General features: G+C 50.6%; 2 protein-coding genes across 2 annotated transcripts; both read left to right on the plus strand.

Moving 5' to 3' along the window:
- Positions 1 to 2405: 2405 nt before the first annotated feature.
- SLC10A4 (solute carrier family 10 member 4) lies at positions 2406 to 8414 on the plus strand. Its single transcript, XM_045834499.1, has 3 exons — positions 2406 to 3154; positions 3912 to 4122; positions 7341 to 8414. Exons 1-3 carry the CDS (start codon positions 2559 to 2561, stop codon positions 7851 to 7853), a joined length of 1320 nt encoding a protein of 439 aa, XP_045690455.1. The 5' UTR covers positions 2406 to 2558; the 3' UTR covers positions 7854 to 8414.
- Positions 8415 to 9251: 837 nt separating this feature from the next.
- Positions 9252 to 13445, plus strand: ZAR1 (zygote arrest 1). Its single transcript, XM_045834623.1, has 4 exons — positions 9252 to 10175; positions 11709 to 11801; positions 11875 to 11949; positions 13219 to 13445. Exons 1-4 carry the CDS (start codon positions 9252 to 9254, stop codon positions 13360 to 13362), a joined length of 1236 nt encoding a protein of 411 aa, XP_045690579.1. The 3' UTR covers positions 13363 to 13445.
- Positions 13446 to 16995: the final 3550 nt, after the last annotated feature.

Here is a 16995-nt window from a genome sequence, read left to right on the forward strand (position 1 = left end):
TGTTTCTAAGTCTGGGTTTTCTCCTAAAGAGCGAAGGAGAGATGAGAAAGAAGAGAGGAGGCAAGAACGTCTGCTTCCTTCGCGTAGACAACAACCGCATCAGGAGGTGAGAACACAGGTCCGCTGGCCCCGTTCAGTGATCCTGCTGGCTTACAAACCAAGGCTTTTCTGCTTCTGACGCTTCGCCCATTGAACAAAACACCTCCCAGACCTCGAGAGGAGCTGGTTGGATGAGTTGGTCTGCCTGTAATTGCTGCTTATTTGATGTGATTGTGGATTGTAACATCATTAACAGGAGGAGGGGACAAGTGGGAGTGGAGCCTGCAGCGCTGGCTTCAGCTCGTCCTCTGCCTGGTGTGTTCTGGGCTTATCTCCCCCCAGGGCCTGGCAGCGCCTCCTCCTTATCTAGCCTGTTTCCCCACGCCTCCCCGGGGTGACCTCTCGCAGCCAAAGTAACACTGCCAGTGTGCTTCATTGTATATCCAAATAGGTTTCTTTTGCTTACACAAGCCTAAATGAAAACATATTTGTTGTTGTTTTCTCGTTAGTGTTTTGGGAAAGGATGAGGTTTGCTGTTTTCCTAAATGCTTGCAGAAGCACGGCCCTCATAGAAATTGTGTGTCACGGAGAAGAAATAAATCATTGGTGATTAAGAATACGGTATCTGGAAACAGGGAACAGACCGACTGCCAGAGGGGAGGCGGGCAAGGGGGAATAGTGGAAAGAAGGGGAAGGGGTTAGTCCAAGAACATGTGTGAATGACCCACGGACACGGACAACGGTGTGAGGACTGACTGTGGGAGGGGGGAGGGCCTGGCCGAGGAGGGCAAAGGGGGAAAAATTGGGCCAACTGTAATAGAATAAACAAGAATAATAAAAAGAAAGAAAAAAGAATGCAATATGTTGTGAATTGAGTCTTATTTTTTCTTTTTTTTAAAGATTTTATTTATTTATTTTTAGAGAGGGAAGGGAGGGAGAAAGAGAGAGAAACATCAATGTGTGGTTGCTGGGGGCCGTGGCCTGCAACCCAGGCATGTGCCCTGACTGGGAATCGAACCTGCGACACTTTGGTTTGCAGCCCGAGCTCAATCCACTGAGCTACGCCAGCCAGGGCAGTCTTATTTTTCATTTTCGCTGTCATTTTGAGGAGATTTGGGGTGGAGAAGATATAAACACATCGAGGATCTGTTCCTCCGCCTGGCTCAGCCCATGTGGAGAAGGGGAAGTTGTCCGTGTCCTGTGGAGTCGGAAGGCGAGAGAGGTGGGACCAGCCCCCAGGAGGAGGAGTTCGTTCCAGCATCTAACCCCACACAGGCTAAACCCCATCCTTGACTTTGGCCTAGACAGTCCCCTGTCGGCTTTCACAGCCCAACTGGCTGTCACTTTCTGGTCTTCCTGACAGCCAGACGCTTCTCCGAGGGCTGTGTGGTTGGTGTGCAGAGAGGCCGCTTTCACTTGTGTTTGTAGATGGATGTATCCAGAGACCAACAAAGTCGTTGAGTCTCCTTTCCCAAGGACTCAGAATTTGATTTGTTTGGGGGATAACACCTGTCTGAAGCATAGGATCTCACCACTTTATTTCCTTTCAGTCCTTTAATCCTGATGCCAGCAGAGCTATAGTATTCATAAATCTATGATCAATGAAATATCCTCTCCCCATCTGCCAATAACTTACAAAACACACCCCCCACACCGCCCCCAGCCCTTTCTAAGCCGAGCTCGCGGCTGCACTCTTCAATGACGTGTGACTTCTCACGTCGGTCCGGAACTCGTGGGTCTGGTTGACGAGGCAGAGACTTCCCCGAGCCTGATTCCCTGCGTGGAAAAGGCGACCTAACAGCGTCCCTCTTAGGGCCAAATGAAATAGTGCAAGAGCAGTTGCCCAAGACCCCGCTTATGCAAAAACCACCAGTATGATTCCATAAAAATCTAATTTAAAAATTGTGCCTGCAAATTAAAGCCAGATAGGGAGTGTGTCTTCCTACCAGAGAACCACCCCTATGAAGTCGGCCCCCGCCCCTCCCCACCTCCTGAGGTCAGGACTGCAGGCTGTTTGCACAGGGTACACGGTTTATGTTCGTGCACAGATAAGCGTTTTTCTTCTCTGTCCCTACGCGCCTGGGTCTCCAGATGTCATTATCGAGAGGCAGAGCCCATCAGAGAACTTGATCAGCAGCCAGGGACGTTTTTTTTCCTCTTCTTGTCCTTTGTCAGGTCTTTGTTCCGCCCCTGGCTACACTCTAACAGAACCACTTACTGGTGATTAAAAGGAGGGGACTCGGCGGCGGGGCGGGGCCTGCCGGGTGCGGGGCGCGGCGATTGGGCTCACCCTCCGGGGCTGCGCTCTCTTAAGTGCCAGCCGGCGGGCGTCCACCGAGCCCCCGCCAGGCCTCGGACCGGCCTGCCCCACCCGACGCCGCGGAGACGTCAGCGGCGAGCAGTAGCCGAGGCTTGGAAACGGACGGACGGACAGGCGGCCTCCAGCGCGCGCGGCGGGAGGGAACAGACATCCGCAGCGCGGACAGGAGCCAGACCTGCAGCCGCCCGACGACAGCGCCATGAACCAGAGCGACAATGCCACTCTGTTCTTCATCCCGTCCTCTCTGCAGCCGGACAACTACACGCTGCCGCCCAACGCCAGCAGCCAGAGCCCCGGCCCGGACTTCTCGGGCGCTCCCACCCCCAGCGCCGGCCCCAGCCCCGGGCTCAGCCTCGCGCCGGGTCCCAGCGTCAGTTTCAGCCCCGGCCCCACTCCAACTCCGGGGCCCACGACCAGCGGCTTCGCGGGCGGCGCAGGCAGCCTGGGCGCTTCCCCGTTCCCTCGGCCCTGGGTCCCCCACGAGCCCCCATTCTGGGACACGCCGCTGAACCACGGACTGAACGTGTTCGTGGGCGCAGCCCTGTGCATCACCATGCTGGGCCTGGGCTGCACCGTGGACGTGAACCACTTCGGGGCGCACGTCCGGCGGCCCGTGGGCGCGCTGCTGGCCGCGCTCTGCCAGTTCGGCTTCCTGCCACTGCTGGCCTTCCTGCTGGCGCTCGTCTTCTCGCTGGACGAGGTGGCCGCCGTGGCGGTGCTCCTGTGCGGCTGCTGTCCCGGCGGCAATCTCTCCAACCTGATGTCCCTGCTGGTGGACGGCGACATGAACCTCAGGTACGGAGCCGTGTCCCTCAGGCATCTTTCTCATCCCAACCCGCCGCACTTGCGGCAGAGGGTTCAAGACCAGGAGGAGAGGAAGGAGAGGCGGCTAGAATGAGGCGGGGAAGTGGGGGAAGTTGGCGCCCCGGCTTTCGAAGTCAAGGCAGAGAGAAGAGGTAGTGTTGCCGGGGAAAGACCTAGACTTGGAAGGAGCTGCTCTGAGGGTCCCGGGGATTCGCCCGCAGCGCTCTCGCCGCCCTCCCCGAGGCCCGGGCTGTCGGCGCAGGGCCCTGGAACACAAAGGGAACTGGCCACTCGCCGGAGATGCACACAGAACAGGGCGATTGGTCCCCATAAAGAGTTATCTCATATAGAGGACAACGTGACTGAGTTGAATCCAACAAGTATTCAGCAGCTTTACCATGTCTAACAGGTTATTTGGAACGCTTGAAAAAGAAAAAAGTGTTTCTTGCCCTCAAAACCATCTAGGCGTCATAGGTTTTACAAAGCCAGGGGCAACGGTACTTTTTTTTTTCCTCTGCCCGAAGTTCATGTTTCAGGTGGACTTGGACATGCAGCTCACTTGGCATCCCCCCCCCCCCCGCCAACCCCCCCTCCCCATGAAGTAGGTTCTCCCCAGACCTCAAGCTGGGGACCTGCAGCCGCCCCCTTTCCCCTCTTACCCAAGGTGCAAGATGGAGGGTTTGCCTGTGCCTCCCAGGCCCTTTGGCTCAGGGCCCGTTCTGACCTCTGTTCCTCCCCTTTTCTGCAGCATCATCATGACCATCTCCTCCACGCTGCTGGCCCTGGTCTTGATGCCCCTGTGTGTGTGGATCTACAGCCGAGCTTGGATCAACACCCCCCTGGTGCAGTTGCTGCCCCTAGGGGCGATCACCCTGACCCTCTGCAGCACTCTCATCCCGATTGGGCTGGGCGTCTTCATCCGCTACAAATACAACCGGGTGGCTGACTACATTGTGAAGGTAACATCGCTCTCTCCTTTCCATACGTGACAGACGCAGGGAGTCCTTGTGCGCAGAACCCCGGCTGGAATGCTAGGAAGTTTGGGGGAAAGGGGTAGGGAAGAAAAGGCTTTGGCTGTCCTTGCATGGATACACTTAAAAAAAAAAGTTTATGCCACAAAGGTAATTTTCACCTTCAAATTTCAAAAAATTATAGCTTTCATCAAGACATAGATTTATTAAAAACAGCACAAGAGAACTCAATACTCATAGGAGGAAACGGGTCATGTGGGAAGTAGATGGCAGTGCATCCGATGGACACATGTCCCATTAGCAACTAGTGTGTTACAAACACACAGGTGAAATAAGGTTATTTCAATGGAACTTGTATAGCATTTTAAAATGCATTACTCTCTTTTTCACTGGCAGAACTCTGAGTAATTCTGTAGACTGCTGTTTTCTAAAAAGAAGTTGACACTCATAAGACCAAAAGTAATTAAAAAATTACATCATGGCAATATAATAGAATGCACAAAATATGAACTTCAAAGCACAAAATTAGATTTTGAATAAATAATGCAAACTGTATTGCCATTACTAAATTTTTGTGTTCCTTTTCTTCTTCTGTACTGCAATATTTAATATAATTTCTTTTTTTTAATTTTAGAGCGAGAGCAAGTAAGGGAGGGAGAGATACAGATTTGTTCTACTTTTAAAAAAAGATTTTATTTATGTTTAGAGAGGGGAAGGGAGGGAGAAAGGGAGCAAAACATCAGTGTGTGGTTGCCTCTTGCACGCCCCCTACTGGGGACCTGGCCCAAAACCCAGGCATGTGCCCTGACTGGGAATTGAACCGGTGATCCTGTGGTTCACAGGCCGGTGTTCAATCCGCTGAACCACACCAGCCAGGGCTAATTTATTTTCTAAAGCAATCTGAATATACAGAGGGGCTAACTTTTATTAATATGGAAAATAGAGAGTTCTTTTCTGTACATATATCCAGCCTTAGGTAAAAGTAATTGTGTTCTATAATAAACATATATATTTGAGTGTAATAAATATACATTTACATGTAAATATACACATATTTTATATATTATATATTTATTATTGTTGTTCAAGTATAGTTTTCTGCCTTTTCTTGCCACCTCAGCCCAACCCCCAACCCTCCCCACCTCCCTCTGGTTTTCACCCCCCTCCTCCGTTATTGTGCAGGTGTCCTTTATAACTATTCCTGCATATATATTATATTCTTAATATATCAATAGATAACCTGGAAGTACGTTAAGAACATATTAAGCTTAATCTTTTAGCTAATGCTATTAATGTGACATTTACTATAATGCTTTAGGATTCTAAGAGAAAGTCAATTAAATAAGTTATCTCCATGCTAAAACAGATAAATATATTTAATAATACACAGTTCAAGGAGACTGGCTAACTTTGAGTTTAAGCTGAACTTATCCCCTCTTCTGAACCAGCAAACTCATGGGACATGCTTTATAACATTTTTATACTTTTGCAAACACTTCAAAATGAGCATTTAATGTCAATGCTCACCCAGAGGACTTAGAATAGTACAAAGGAAACTTTGGAGCCATTATTTTCACAACGAAGAGTCAGATTTTCTGTCCAAGCTTTTGATGTGGGCACACTTTGAAACTCAATATAAGAAAAGTTTTGATTTATAATGGTTTGGTTTCTGCCAATTGCACATGGGCAACATGAGTCCCTTATATAATAATAACTGCAGCATCCTCTAGGGTGGACTTTTCCACCAGCCCAGGTGAGTTTTAACTAACTTTTTAAAGTATCATATATGCCAGTCCCACACACCCCTAAGGGGTTCCCCCCTCCCCCCGACATCCAGGCAACCAGAAACAACACTGTTCTTCTGGATCTGTCGTCCCCCTCACAAACACCTCTCACCCCACTCCCACCCCCATTTAGAAGAACAAGCTAATTACCAGTCTGAAGACCTAGGAGTGGAACTTTTAGGTTTCCACTTGCTATTTACACAGTCTGTCTTCTGAATGACTGAAATGTATCAGTCAAGATGACACACTGTTTTATACAGTCAGTTGTTCTCTATTACACATCCATCTACTATAATAATTCCTCAGCGCCACTAGAGACTCATGGGTGGGAGGTTTCCCATGAACAGGTGACAACGGGGGAATTGCAAAATTGCAACGAACATCTCACCGGTTATGTTTACATTTTTTCTCTTACTTAATCTAACAGTAATTGCTTTTTTAAAAAAAGATTTTATTTATTTATTTTTAGAGAGGGAAGGGAGAAAGAGAGAATCATCAATGTGTGGTCGCTGGGGGTCATGGCCTGCAGCCCAGGCACGTGCCCTGACTGGGAATCGAACCTGCGATGCCTGGTTCACAGCCCGCACTCAATTCACTGAGCTACACCAGCCAGGGTAGTTAGTAGTTGCTTTTGATATTGCTATTAGTTCTCTGAGATATAAAGTATTTTGAAGGTGAAAAATATCACAAACTTGTTTTCATAAATTTTAATAGCCTGTTATCTCATGTGTTAAACTAGAGCTAATTTCTTTTTTTTTAAAGATTTTATTTATTTATTTTTAGAGAGGGAAGGGAGGGAGAAAGAGAGAGAGAAACATCAATGTGCGGTTGCTGGGGGCTGTGACCTGCAACCCAGGCATGTGCCCTGACTGGGAATCGAAACTGTGATGCTTTGGTTAGCAGCCTGCGCTCAATCCACTGAGCTACGCCAGCCAGGGCTAAACTAGAGCTAATTTCTTATGGAAAACATGGGTCCTGATCCAGGAAAGTAGTGTCCATTCGTCCACTCTACTCATCAGACCACTCCTGGTTTATGGGGCTCAGTTCTCATTGCTCTGTTATTAGGGGGCACATTCACGCATTCAGTGCCTGCTCGGAACAGTCACAATTCCAAAACAAGACTTTTGACTGAATGCCTGGGGGCAGTCGTGGAGAAGAGTAGCCTTCCCCATATAACTGTTCTGTAAACTTCTGGAGGCTGTTTTGCAGGAGGAGCGTCCGAACCATTAGAGCTGTGCAGCGTGGTTCTGGAGGCCTCCCGACAAGGTGGCGGTCAAGATCTCCATTTTGTGTGGGAGGTCAGAGTAGGCGGTGCTCTTCCAAGGGCCTAAGGTCTCTTCCAAGGGCCTAGGATTTCCTTGCCTGAATTCCTTCTCAGCTACCTTCTTTTTGATGGTTTGTTTATCCATTTTCTATCACTAGGTTTCCCTGTGGTCTCTGCTAGTGACGCTGGTGGTTCTTTTCATAATGACCGGCACTATGCTAGGACCTGAGCTGCTGGCCAGTATTCCTGCAACCGTGTACATGGTGGCGATTATTATGCCTTTGGCAGGCTATGCTTCAGGCTACGGCTTAGCCACTCTCTTCCACCTCCCACCCAACTGCAAGAGGACTGTCTGCCTGGAGACAGGTAGCCAGAATGTGCAGCTCTGCACTGCCATTCTCAAACTGGCCTTTCCACCTCGATTCATAGGAAGTATGTACATGTTTCCCTTGCTCTATGCCCTTTTCCAGTCTGCAGAAGCAGGGATCTTTGTTTTATTATATAAAATGTATGGGAGTGAAATATTACACAAGCGAGATCCTCTAGATGAAGACGAAGACACAGATATTTCTTATAAGAAACTGAAAGAAGAGGAAATGGCAGACACGTCCTATGGCACAGTGAAAGCAGACAACTTAATCATGATGGAAACCACTCAGACTGCTCTCTGAACGTGGAGACATGCAGCAGCTCCGTCCTGCTGAAGCGTCGCTTCGTATTTATAGTCTGTGTTAGTGTATATGGTTTACATAAAGGGTAACAATTGGTCCATGTTATATACTTGTAACAATTTCAATCTTCCCACTGTAAGGTTGCCTTGGTGTGTTCACCAAGCGCTTTCACAAATTACAGATCAATATCGTACTATGACTCGCACCTGGGACTGCTGACCTGAAGCCTGAACAAGTGAAATGTGCTGTTTGGTTTTAACCATGACCAATCTCTATGACTGTTTCAAATCTGTAAACTCTTGGAAAACAGAGTCTTGGAGATGTAGAATTTTGGTGCACTATCTTATATTGGTTAAAAAAAAGCTATATTTGTAAAGCATAATTGAGTTTAATGTAATTGTTGGAAAAAAATGTGTGCTAGCTCAACTTATAAATACTTGACAATGTTGAAATTTGACCTGTATTTAGGAAAATCCCCAACCAGGTCAATTAAACAATATATAGTATTTTAGTGTCAAACCTGTTTCAAATCAGAAAAAAAATATATACATTAATGCATTTGTTTATTTGATCTGGTATCTATTGGTGATGAACAGACAACGTTTTTCAGGTGGACAGAGCATTTTCTTTCCAACTGGGGACTGACTTGGTCTTCTGCAGTGATGTTAACTGCACCATAAAAAAATTTATCTTGCGGAGGGGTGATAAGATTAGAAGAATTTGCGGAACTACTCTCCACCCTGAAGAAGAATAGTTATCAGAGCCTCGAGGTACTCCACAGTACCTGGAGGCCAGGGTGTGTGTGTGGGAGGGCGGGGGTGAGTCTGAGGGGGCGGGGCACGTGCTGCAGGGGAGAAGACTGTCGGCCAGAGTGCTTCCCCAGTACACTTACTGAAAGGGTTACTGTGTAGGTAAACTTCTCGGAGCATCTCTGAGATAATTAAGTAACCTATAACCTGAGGTCATAGGTAAGCCAACCAAAACAGCTTCCCAAACCTTCGCATTTTTGCGCGCTAGCCAGAGGCTCCCAGCCTCGTTTCAGCTTCCTGGGCGGTGCAGACACCTGGAACAAGCAAGGTATGGGGACCACCTGGCTCAGCTACTCCAGGTGAGAGCTCTACCTAGTTGGAATGCTCTTCCCCTTGGGCAAGTTCACTTATGAATCACTTCGTGCATCGCAAGGAAAGCCTCTTTCTATAACATCTAAAGGTATTTGCGTGGACCTCCGAGTGTGGAAAAGTTCCACACCGAGGTGGCCCGGGAGCAGCCCTCCCGGCGGGGACGCGGGGACACAAAGGTGGCGGGAAGGGGGCGTCGGTGAGGCGGGCTCTGGGGCCGCCCCCGCAAGGCTGCCTATTTAGGGCGCGGCGGCAGGCTGCAGCGGCCGGGGCTGAGCTTATGGCTTCCCTGGGGGACGAGGTGCAGGACGGTTACATGTACCCCGCGTGCGCCGCCTACTCGTACCCGTACCCTTACCCGTCCGCCGCCAAGGGCAAGGGCGTAGCGGGCGGGGGCAGCTGGCGGCCACGCGGCTGGGGCTACCCTCCCGCGGCTTCCTCCTCCTCCTCCTCCTCGGCAGGGGCGGCCCCGCCGTCCTTTCCCGGCTACGGGCAGCTGATGGCCGCTGAGTACTTCGACAACTACCAGAGGGCGCAGCTCATGGCCCTCCTGTCGCAGGTGAGCCCCGGCCTGGCCCCGCGGCTCCGCAAGGTCGGCATCCGGGACGCGGCCGTGCAGGTGAACCCGCGCCGGGACGCGTCGGTGCAGTGCTCGCTCGGGCGGCGCACGCTGCTGCGCAGGCCCCGCGACGGCGGGCACCCGGCCAGCCCGGGCCCCGAGGGCGCGGCGGGCGCCGCCGCCTCCCTGCAGCCGGCCCGCGGGGGCCCCGAGCGCGACAGCCCCCCGAGCGGCGGCCCGCGGCCCGTGCACTTCCCGCGCACCGTCGCGCTGTACTCGCCCCTGGTCTCCCGCCACCTCACCACCTTCCTGGACGGCGCCGAGGCCGCGGCGGGCGAGCAGAGGCCCGGGGCGCCGGGCGCAGGGCGAGGGCCGCCACTCGCGAAGCCCCGAGACGCCCAGCCGGGAGAGGGGTCGGCGAGGAGTGAGCCCCAAGCGCCACCGTCCCAGGAGGAGGAGGAGGAAGCCGCGGCCGCTACGCGGGCGAGCGGGGAGCCGCGGGAGACCCGGGCGGCCGAGGCCGCCCCGCGGAGCGCGTCCGGGAGCCCGGAACAGCCGCCGCCGGCGCGGGGCGCCCAGGCCGCCGAGGGCGCGAGGTCGTCGCAGCGGAGCCCGGAGCCGGGCAAGGAGCGCCTGCGCTTCCAGGTGAGGCTCGAGTCGACCCGGGAACCGGCGGGGGGCGAAGGGGGGCTCCGGGGCGTGCGTCTCCTCCAGGTACGGGTCCCTGCCCGCTCCGGATTCGTGCGGCGCGGAGCACGTCTGTGCGCCTTTCTGCGGCCGCCGAGGGCAGCACGGCCATCCTCCTCCGCCAACAGTAAAATCAACTGTGGCCTGATGGTTTACGGCGATTGCAAAATGCCAGCGCCAAGTCAGGCGAGGGAGACGCCCTGTGGCATTCGTATTCCGAGCACATTTGCTGCCTAACCTCTGGTCGTGGGCACGCGGCCCTGTGTGGACCGCGAGTTCGGTGGTCTAGGGAGGGTGCTCCGCTGAACGTCAGCAGCTGGACTTGTTGGCAGGAGAACTGATTCCCAAGGATCCCACCTGGCTGTCCGAACTTAACGTGGCAAAAGCCCAACAGGCGACTACCAGGGTCAGCTCCCTCCTAACTGATTCTTGCCTGGATCTCCAAAGCTTCTGCTGGCAGCGAGAGCTACTGTAGTGCCTCTCAGGATCTTTCCTCTCTCCTGGAAAGCACCCCTGCTCAAACGCGGCGCTGCTTTGAGTATTTGGGCTGCTGTGCATTGGGCAGGCTCGGAGGGCCGGTTCACACCAGCTGAACCCCACAGGGCTGGGGTACACAGAGGGCAGCTGCGGTCCAGGGCAGTGGGAAGGCACGCGCAGGCTGCCAGAGGCCGGAAGGAGGCCTTCGGTCTCTCCCACCGCCGTCCCAGGCTCTGGGTGGGTGGGGGCGGGCGAGGCGAGGGGAGGAGTGAATCAAGGAGCTATGCATAAACTCCATACCTACTTTCTTCATTCTTAACCTTTCCGCACTTTAATTTGCTCACCTGTGATAGTGCTCTGAGTGCTCTCCTGAGTTCCTTTCCCTTCTAGAGCTCTAACTCCAGAAACTTGTTTACACCTAGTTTCTCACCGGGATGGAAGAAAGCCTAAGGATACGGCAATGCTCCTTTAATTCACGTTACACATGCATTATGGCTTATCCGCCATGCAGATTCCTAGCTCCACTGTTCAGTGGCGATTTAACTAGCAGCACAGAGAACTTAATCTTGGGTGAACTCCTTGAAGTACTTCAGGATGCAGAGTCTTACTCCTTTTCTTCAGCGTAACCACTTCCACCTGTGTGTGTTCGAAAGTCCGACCTTTTCCGACAGAGGAGGCCTCCCTGCAGAATCTCGAGGTTTAGAGAACCCTGGTGGTTTGGGTTTTCTCTTGCATGTTTGAGGGAAAACACCTACTTGCTCAGTAATTTGCTTTAGGAAACAAGTTAATCTGGCATATAAACGTTTGGGGGCCCACGCTTGCTTATCTGCTTAATTAGGCCATTGGCTCACCTAATTACTACTGAGTAGAGACTGTTTCAGACTGACCCTGCTTCTTTCCTCCATGATCTGAAGGAAGTTGCCCATTTTAAGTAGCAAACAGGTCCTTCTCAGCTTCTGAAATGGATACAAATTCAGATGCCGTGTTGGTTACACTGTGGTATCCCCTCTGCAGTACTTGGAGCAGAAGTACGGCTACTATCACTGCAAGGACTGCAACATCCGGTGGGAAAGTGCTTACGTGTGGTGCGTGCAGGGCACGAGCAAGGTGAGCGCCACGTGACTGGCACCCTTTGACATAAGTGTCAAGAAGGTTTTAAGTTTTTCCTCTCTCGTCACAGGTTTACTTCAAGCAGTTTTGCAGAACTTGTCAGAAGTCTTACAACCCTTACCGCGTGGAGGATATTATCTGTCAGGTAAGTCGGGTGTTGGCATTTTTGTGCCTGAACTGGGGAGTGGTGGAGGGGTTTGGTGTGGTTTGCGGAATGTGTTTCCTCAAAGAGGCGAGGTTTCCCAGTGACCTCCAGGTTTTGACAACTTTTTGGCAGGAGTTTGGACACAATACTTGACTGGGAAACAGGCCCTTGGGGGGTGGTTTCCTTCTGCCCTTGCAAATCTCGATCGTGGTAACATTTCAGAGACCAGGACCTCACTTGAAATATGGAGGGATGTTTGCCTCACCTGCTGCTCAGTCTAGTGTAGGAGAAAGCAAGCCGAAAAGTAGGACCCTGTTCTACTAATGTGAGGTGGTGAAAGTTGCCTGTTCTGCCCAAATGTTTTTTATGAAGCATATACCCAGTTTATTTAGTGTAAGCATGGGGTTTTAAAATTCAGTTTTGTCTGAGAGCTTGCAGAAGGAGAATGATTTGTTTTGAAGTAAATCTAAGTTGCCGAGCTTTATAGGGTTAAGTGGTAACATTGCTTATTCGCTATTAAGGAAGCATTGCGCTATGCTGAGGGGCTAAGGCAACCCAAGACAGAAGGGGTGGCTACACTTGCCAATTAGCACAGAGAGTGGAGCCCCACTCTCCAGTTGAGGCAGCCTAATCAACATGCTTGACTCGAGTTGGATGTTGAAAACATCACCATGGGGTGGATGGTGGGAAGCTAAGTGTGGAAAACTGTTTAGACTCCCATAGACCATGGCAGAGTAGGGTGAGGTTCTAAAGTAGGATGCAACCACCCTTCTGTGGGCTCAGCAGTTGCTGCTTTACCTTCGGCCTCAGCCTGAGGTCATTTGCAGTAGGTTGGGGTTGGGTGAGGGCCAAGGTCACTGGTGCCAGGCCTGACCCACAGCTTGCTACTAGCCACTAGCCTTACATTAGCTTTTGTTGTTTTGCAATACGTTTATTTAACTCCCATTCCCTGTTTAATTGTTCTCCATCCTTCGAGAGCTGGAAAAGACTTCCTGTAAGAAAGTTGTTTCAGAAGAAACTCACAATTCCAAGCTAAACCCTGTGCAACATGGGACTACGACAAATGGTTAAACCCCCTCTGTCCATAACTCTGTCCTTGCTACAAGGGATGCAGACAGCCAGACTAGCGCAGGGCCTTGCTCAGAGTGCATTCATAACTATTCATGTGTTCAATAAGTGTTGGAATGGACTGGCAAGCTTCTTGAAGTTCTAGGGAATTACCAAGGGTTTACCTTTTGAACGTGCTTGCTTCTCACTTTGATTTTTCAGAGTTGTAAGCAGACTAGATGCTCCTGCTCAGTCAAACTCCGCCACATCGACCCTAAACGGCCTCATCGCCAGGACCTGTGTGGGAGATGCAAAGGCAAACGCCTGTCCTGTGACAGCAGTTTCAGCTTCAAATACATCATTTAAATGAGTGTAAAAGGCCAGGCCCGACCGGGTGCTAGTGGGGCAGACACGTGGGCTTTTCTCAAGCCCCTTCTCCTGCCGGCCTCTTCCTTCTCCTGAAAGGCTGCTTTTGACAAAGCCTTGAAATAAAAGTATTGCAAAACAATTGCATACAATCTTTTTTTTTTTTTTTAAATAAAGGTTTAGGAAAGCTTGTCCTGTGCCAACAGTCTGGGCCTGTCACTTAAGATTAATGTCTGTTCACTGCATGTGGAGCAGCCAGACTCTGTGGCGTATTAATCACTTGAGAAAAATTTAGAGGGGCTCAGATGTGAGACTCACCGCTCATGTGAGCCTGCGGGGTTGGAGCTTGTAAACAAGATACGAAGTGAACAAAGAGAAGCCGGATCACCATTAAAATAAGCATACTTCTGCAGGATGTGGAGGCAGTGCGTGGTCCTTGGGACAGCTGGGGGTAACCCTGAGGGACTGGCCGACTGGGTGGGAGCTTTAGTGCATCCCTGCCACCTCAGTCTCGTAGGTGACAAACACCTGGGTGGGGGTGGCGGGGTGGGGTGGGTGAGGGGTGAGGAGGCATGCCGTGAACAAAACTGAGTTGTTAATTACAATTTCACAGCTGGGGCTTGGACGGGGTTGCTAAGGGCGGCTTCTTTAAGATGTTAGATAACTTTGTTACATGGACTTAAAGGTGGGGGCTATTTAGAAATAGGGCTCCTAAGTTTATTTAGATTGTCAAGTGAGTTGACGAAGACCGCAGTAGTCTTTGTTTTTACTGACTTGCAGTTCCGTAACCTCGAAGTGTTTTCTCCAACAGAGATTCTCTTGTAAGGACACCTAATAGCTTCCTACGTGAGTCCCAAGAAAACAGGTGGGCCCGAGCTCTCCTGGCCGAGGGTGGCACTTGAGCCAGAGCCTCAGGCCCCGGGTGGAATTGGGGTCGAGGGCTACTGCCTCCTGGTCACAGAAGCCACATCGTCTGCACTGGGTGCTCACTGCGCTGCTCTCTGATTTTCTAAGCAGAGCGGCCCCTTCAAGTTAACCCTTACTGCCTTAGAGGAGCCCTGTAAGTCTGTGAACCTACTGGGCGCTTGTGTGTAGACAAATGCCAGGAATAAAATCCTCAAGTGAGTTTGACGTCTCTAGAGCCCTTAGCACAGGTGGCAAACAGGCCCATGGGCTGGATCGCGCCTGACACCTTGTTTCTACCTGGCAGCAACGCCGAGCTCCTTGCCCCCAGTTAAGGAGTAGTTAACATTTACACAGTCCTAAAATTACATGCGGCCCTTTGAAGGCAACTGAGAGGCGGATGTGGCCCCCGGTGAAAATGAGTTTGGCACGCCTGACTTAGAGCAGTGGGAAAGGCCCTCTGTATCCTTATGGACCTAGGCAGGTGCTGCTGAAAATGCAGACTCCTAGGCCACTGCCCCTGTTGAATGGCTAAATTAAACATTTAACAGGCACCCCAGGTGCTATTTATGGAACTGAAGCGTGGAGGCCAGCAGCTGAGTCAGCTTTGCACTTGCTAAACAAGCCTGCGTGCGGCCTCTGCCCTGGTGGAGCTTCTAGAATGGAAGGTAGATGGCCACTCATCTCCCCACTAAAAAAAATAAAATGGAAGATCTACCATGTTGATATGGAAGAGAGAGTTAACTGTCATAGAGGATCTGAGTTGGGTAGGGTAGGAAGGGCTTCCTTAAAAAATGACTTCAGCTGTGCTGACGTTTGGATGATTAAGCGAAGCGGGGAAGGAGACCTTTTCCAGATTAAACAAACCTGCGCAAAGGCTGGAATGCCAGGTGGCGCCCACAGCGGCAGGGCGCTGCAGAGGGCAGGGGGGCCGTGGCAGCAGGTGGGAGTGGTAGGCTCGGACTGGGACGTCTTGGAACTTGCTCAGGCGCCCGTCATCGGTGAAAACCCACGGGAAGGTTTTAAGGCTGTGGGGTGGGGCACGAGGACAAACCCTCTCTGTCCCATGGCTGCCTGTAAGCCAGTGAGGAGCCCTGCAAAGAGCAAGTACAATGGTGGCCTTGGGGGAGGGGGGCGTCAAAGAACAGGTAAAATGGTGGCCGTGGGGGAGGGCGCCAAAGAGTATTGAGTGGCAGTGACTCTGGGTGTTGGCGAGGTGATGCTTCTTCCTGACGCCTGCTGTTGACTTGGGGGAGGGCAAGGACGGGAGACTCATTCCACTCACACCGCTGCAAGCGGTGTACAGGAGGCACTCGGGCATTTGCTGAGTGAGAGAACAGCAGACACCTGCAGTGGGTCCTAAGAGAAATTCACTGGCTACTAACATGGGTAAACTTTTAATACTGTTTACCATTAATCCCCTAAGAGCAACTAACCCTGTTATACAGTTGAGAGCAAGGATCAAACTACCATATTTTCCCATGAATAACATGTACATTTTTGCCCAACTTTTCATGGGAAAAATAAGGATGCACATTATACATAGGTCATACTAATTCTGTATCTATATATGTTTTTAATTCTTTTATTTGTTTATGTGCTAAAAGTATAGCTCTAGAAAGCAGTTAATGGTGCCTTTATGCAAAATAATACCCTGGAATATGGTAATTGGTTTTGTTTCTAAATATAAATAAGTTAAAATGAAAGGTTTTTTCCTGAAAGTTTGGGCCAAAAACCTCGTGGCACAAACATCTTTTTCCTAAGTTACCGTGCTGACATTCTAGCAGTGAGAAGCCGAGGTCGAGCTGCAGTGTACAGCCTGCAGGTGGTGAGTGAGCTTTTCTGAGCAAGAATTTGAGAGGCTAGGAGGAAGCACTCCAGATTACTGTCATGTCTGGGTGTCAAGGGAAGTGATTCTAGCTTCCTTCCTATTTCCTGTATTTGCGAGAGTGACAGTGGATCACTTTGAAACTGTTTATAAAGTCATAAAACAACCCTAATTTCACTGATTCTACTGTCTTGTTTCCCCCACCTGGGCTATGCGGGTGTGGTGCAGGAGCGGTTCCCACAGACCTGCTCACTCGGAATCGGTGAGTCTGTTCTAGGAGAACGTGTAACTACTTCCCAAATTTAAGGGGAATTGCAGGTTGTAACCATACCTGTTCTTTTATATCACGAGAAGTAGGAAGTATTTTCTACGTTGTGTAAAAACACGCTGGCCTTCTATTTGAGCAGCAGCATGAGGGAAATTCGAGCTCTCTTCTCTTCTGGTGTTATTTTACAAACCAATTAAAAACAATAAATGTAGTGGGCTCAAGAAAAAGCTTCGATGAGCAAAAATAAGCTTCTGGGCCCAGATAGGAACTACATAAGGTGTTTAGCAAGTTAAGCATTTGATGTATTTTGTCAGCGAGTGCACACTCTGGATGTAGAGGGTCAGGGGCAGAGAAAGGCAGGCCCGAGGGAGACCCTTTAGCCCACGGACGGTCTCGATGACTGCGGCACCTTGACCTCTGCAGGCGTGTTCATTTTCATTACACTATTAACAGACTTAGTTGCACACAAAGAAATGGGAAAAGCAAATTTCACCTGTTTGAAAGGTTCGATCTGAACAGTCAACTAATTTTGTCCTCCTTTTACAGAAAACTGTGTTTAAGGGCAATGAAGGTAATCTGAACAGTTTCCAAATGATGCACACTATAATCATTCATCCTTTCTTAAAATACAACA

This window comes from Phyllostomus hastatus, unplaced genomic scaffold, assembly GCF_019186645.2.
Source record: "Phyllostomus hastatus isolate PE091 unplaced genomic scaffold, TTU_PhHast_1.1 phas_contig_196, whole genome shotgun sequence".
In the NCBI taxonomy this organism is placed as follows: domain Eukaryota; kingdom Metazoa; phylum Chordata; class Mammalia; order Chiroptera; family Phyllostomidae; genus Phyllostomus; species Phyllostomus hastatus.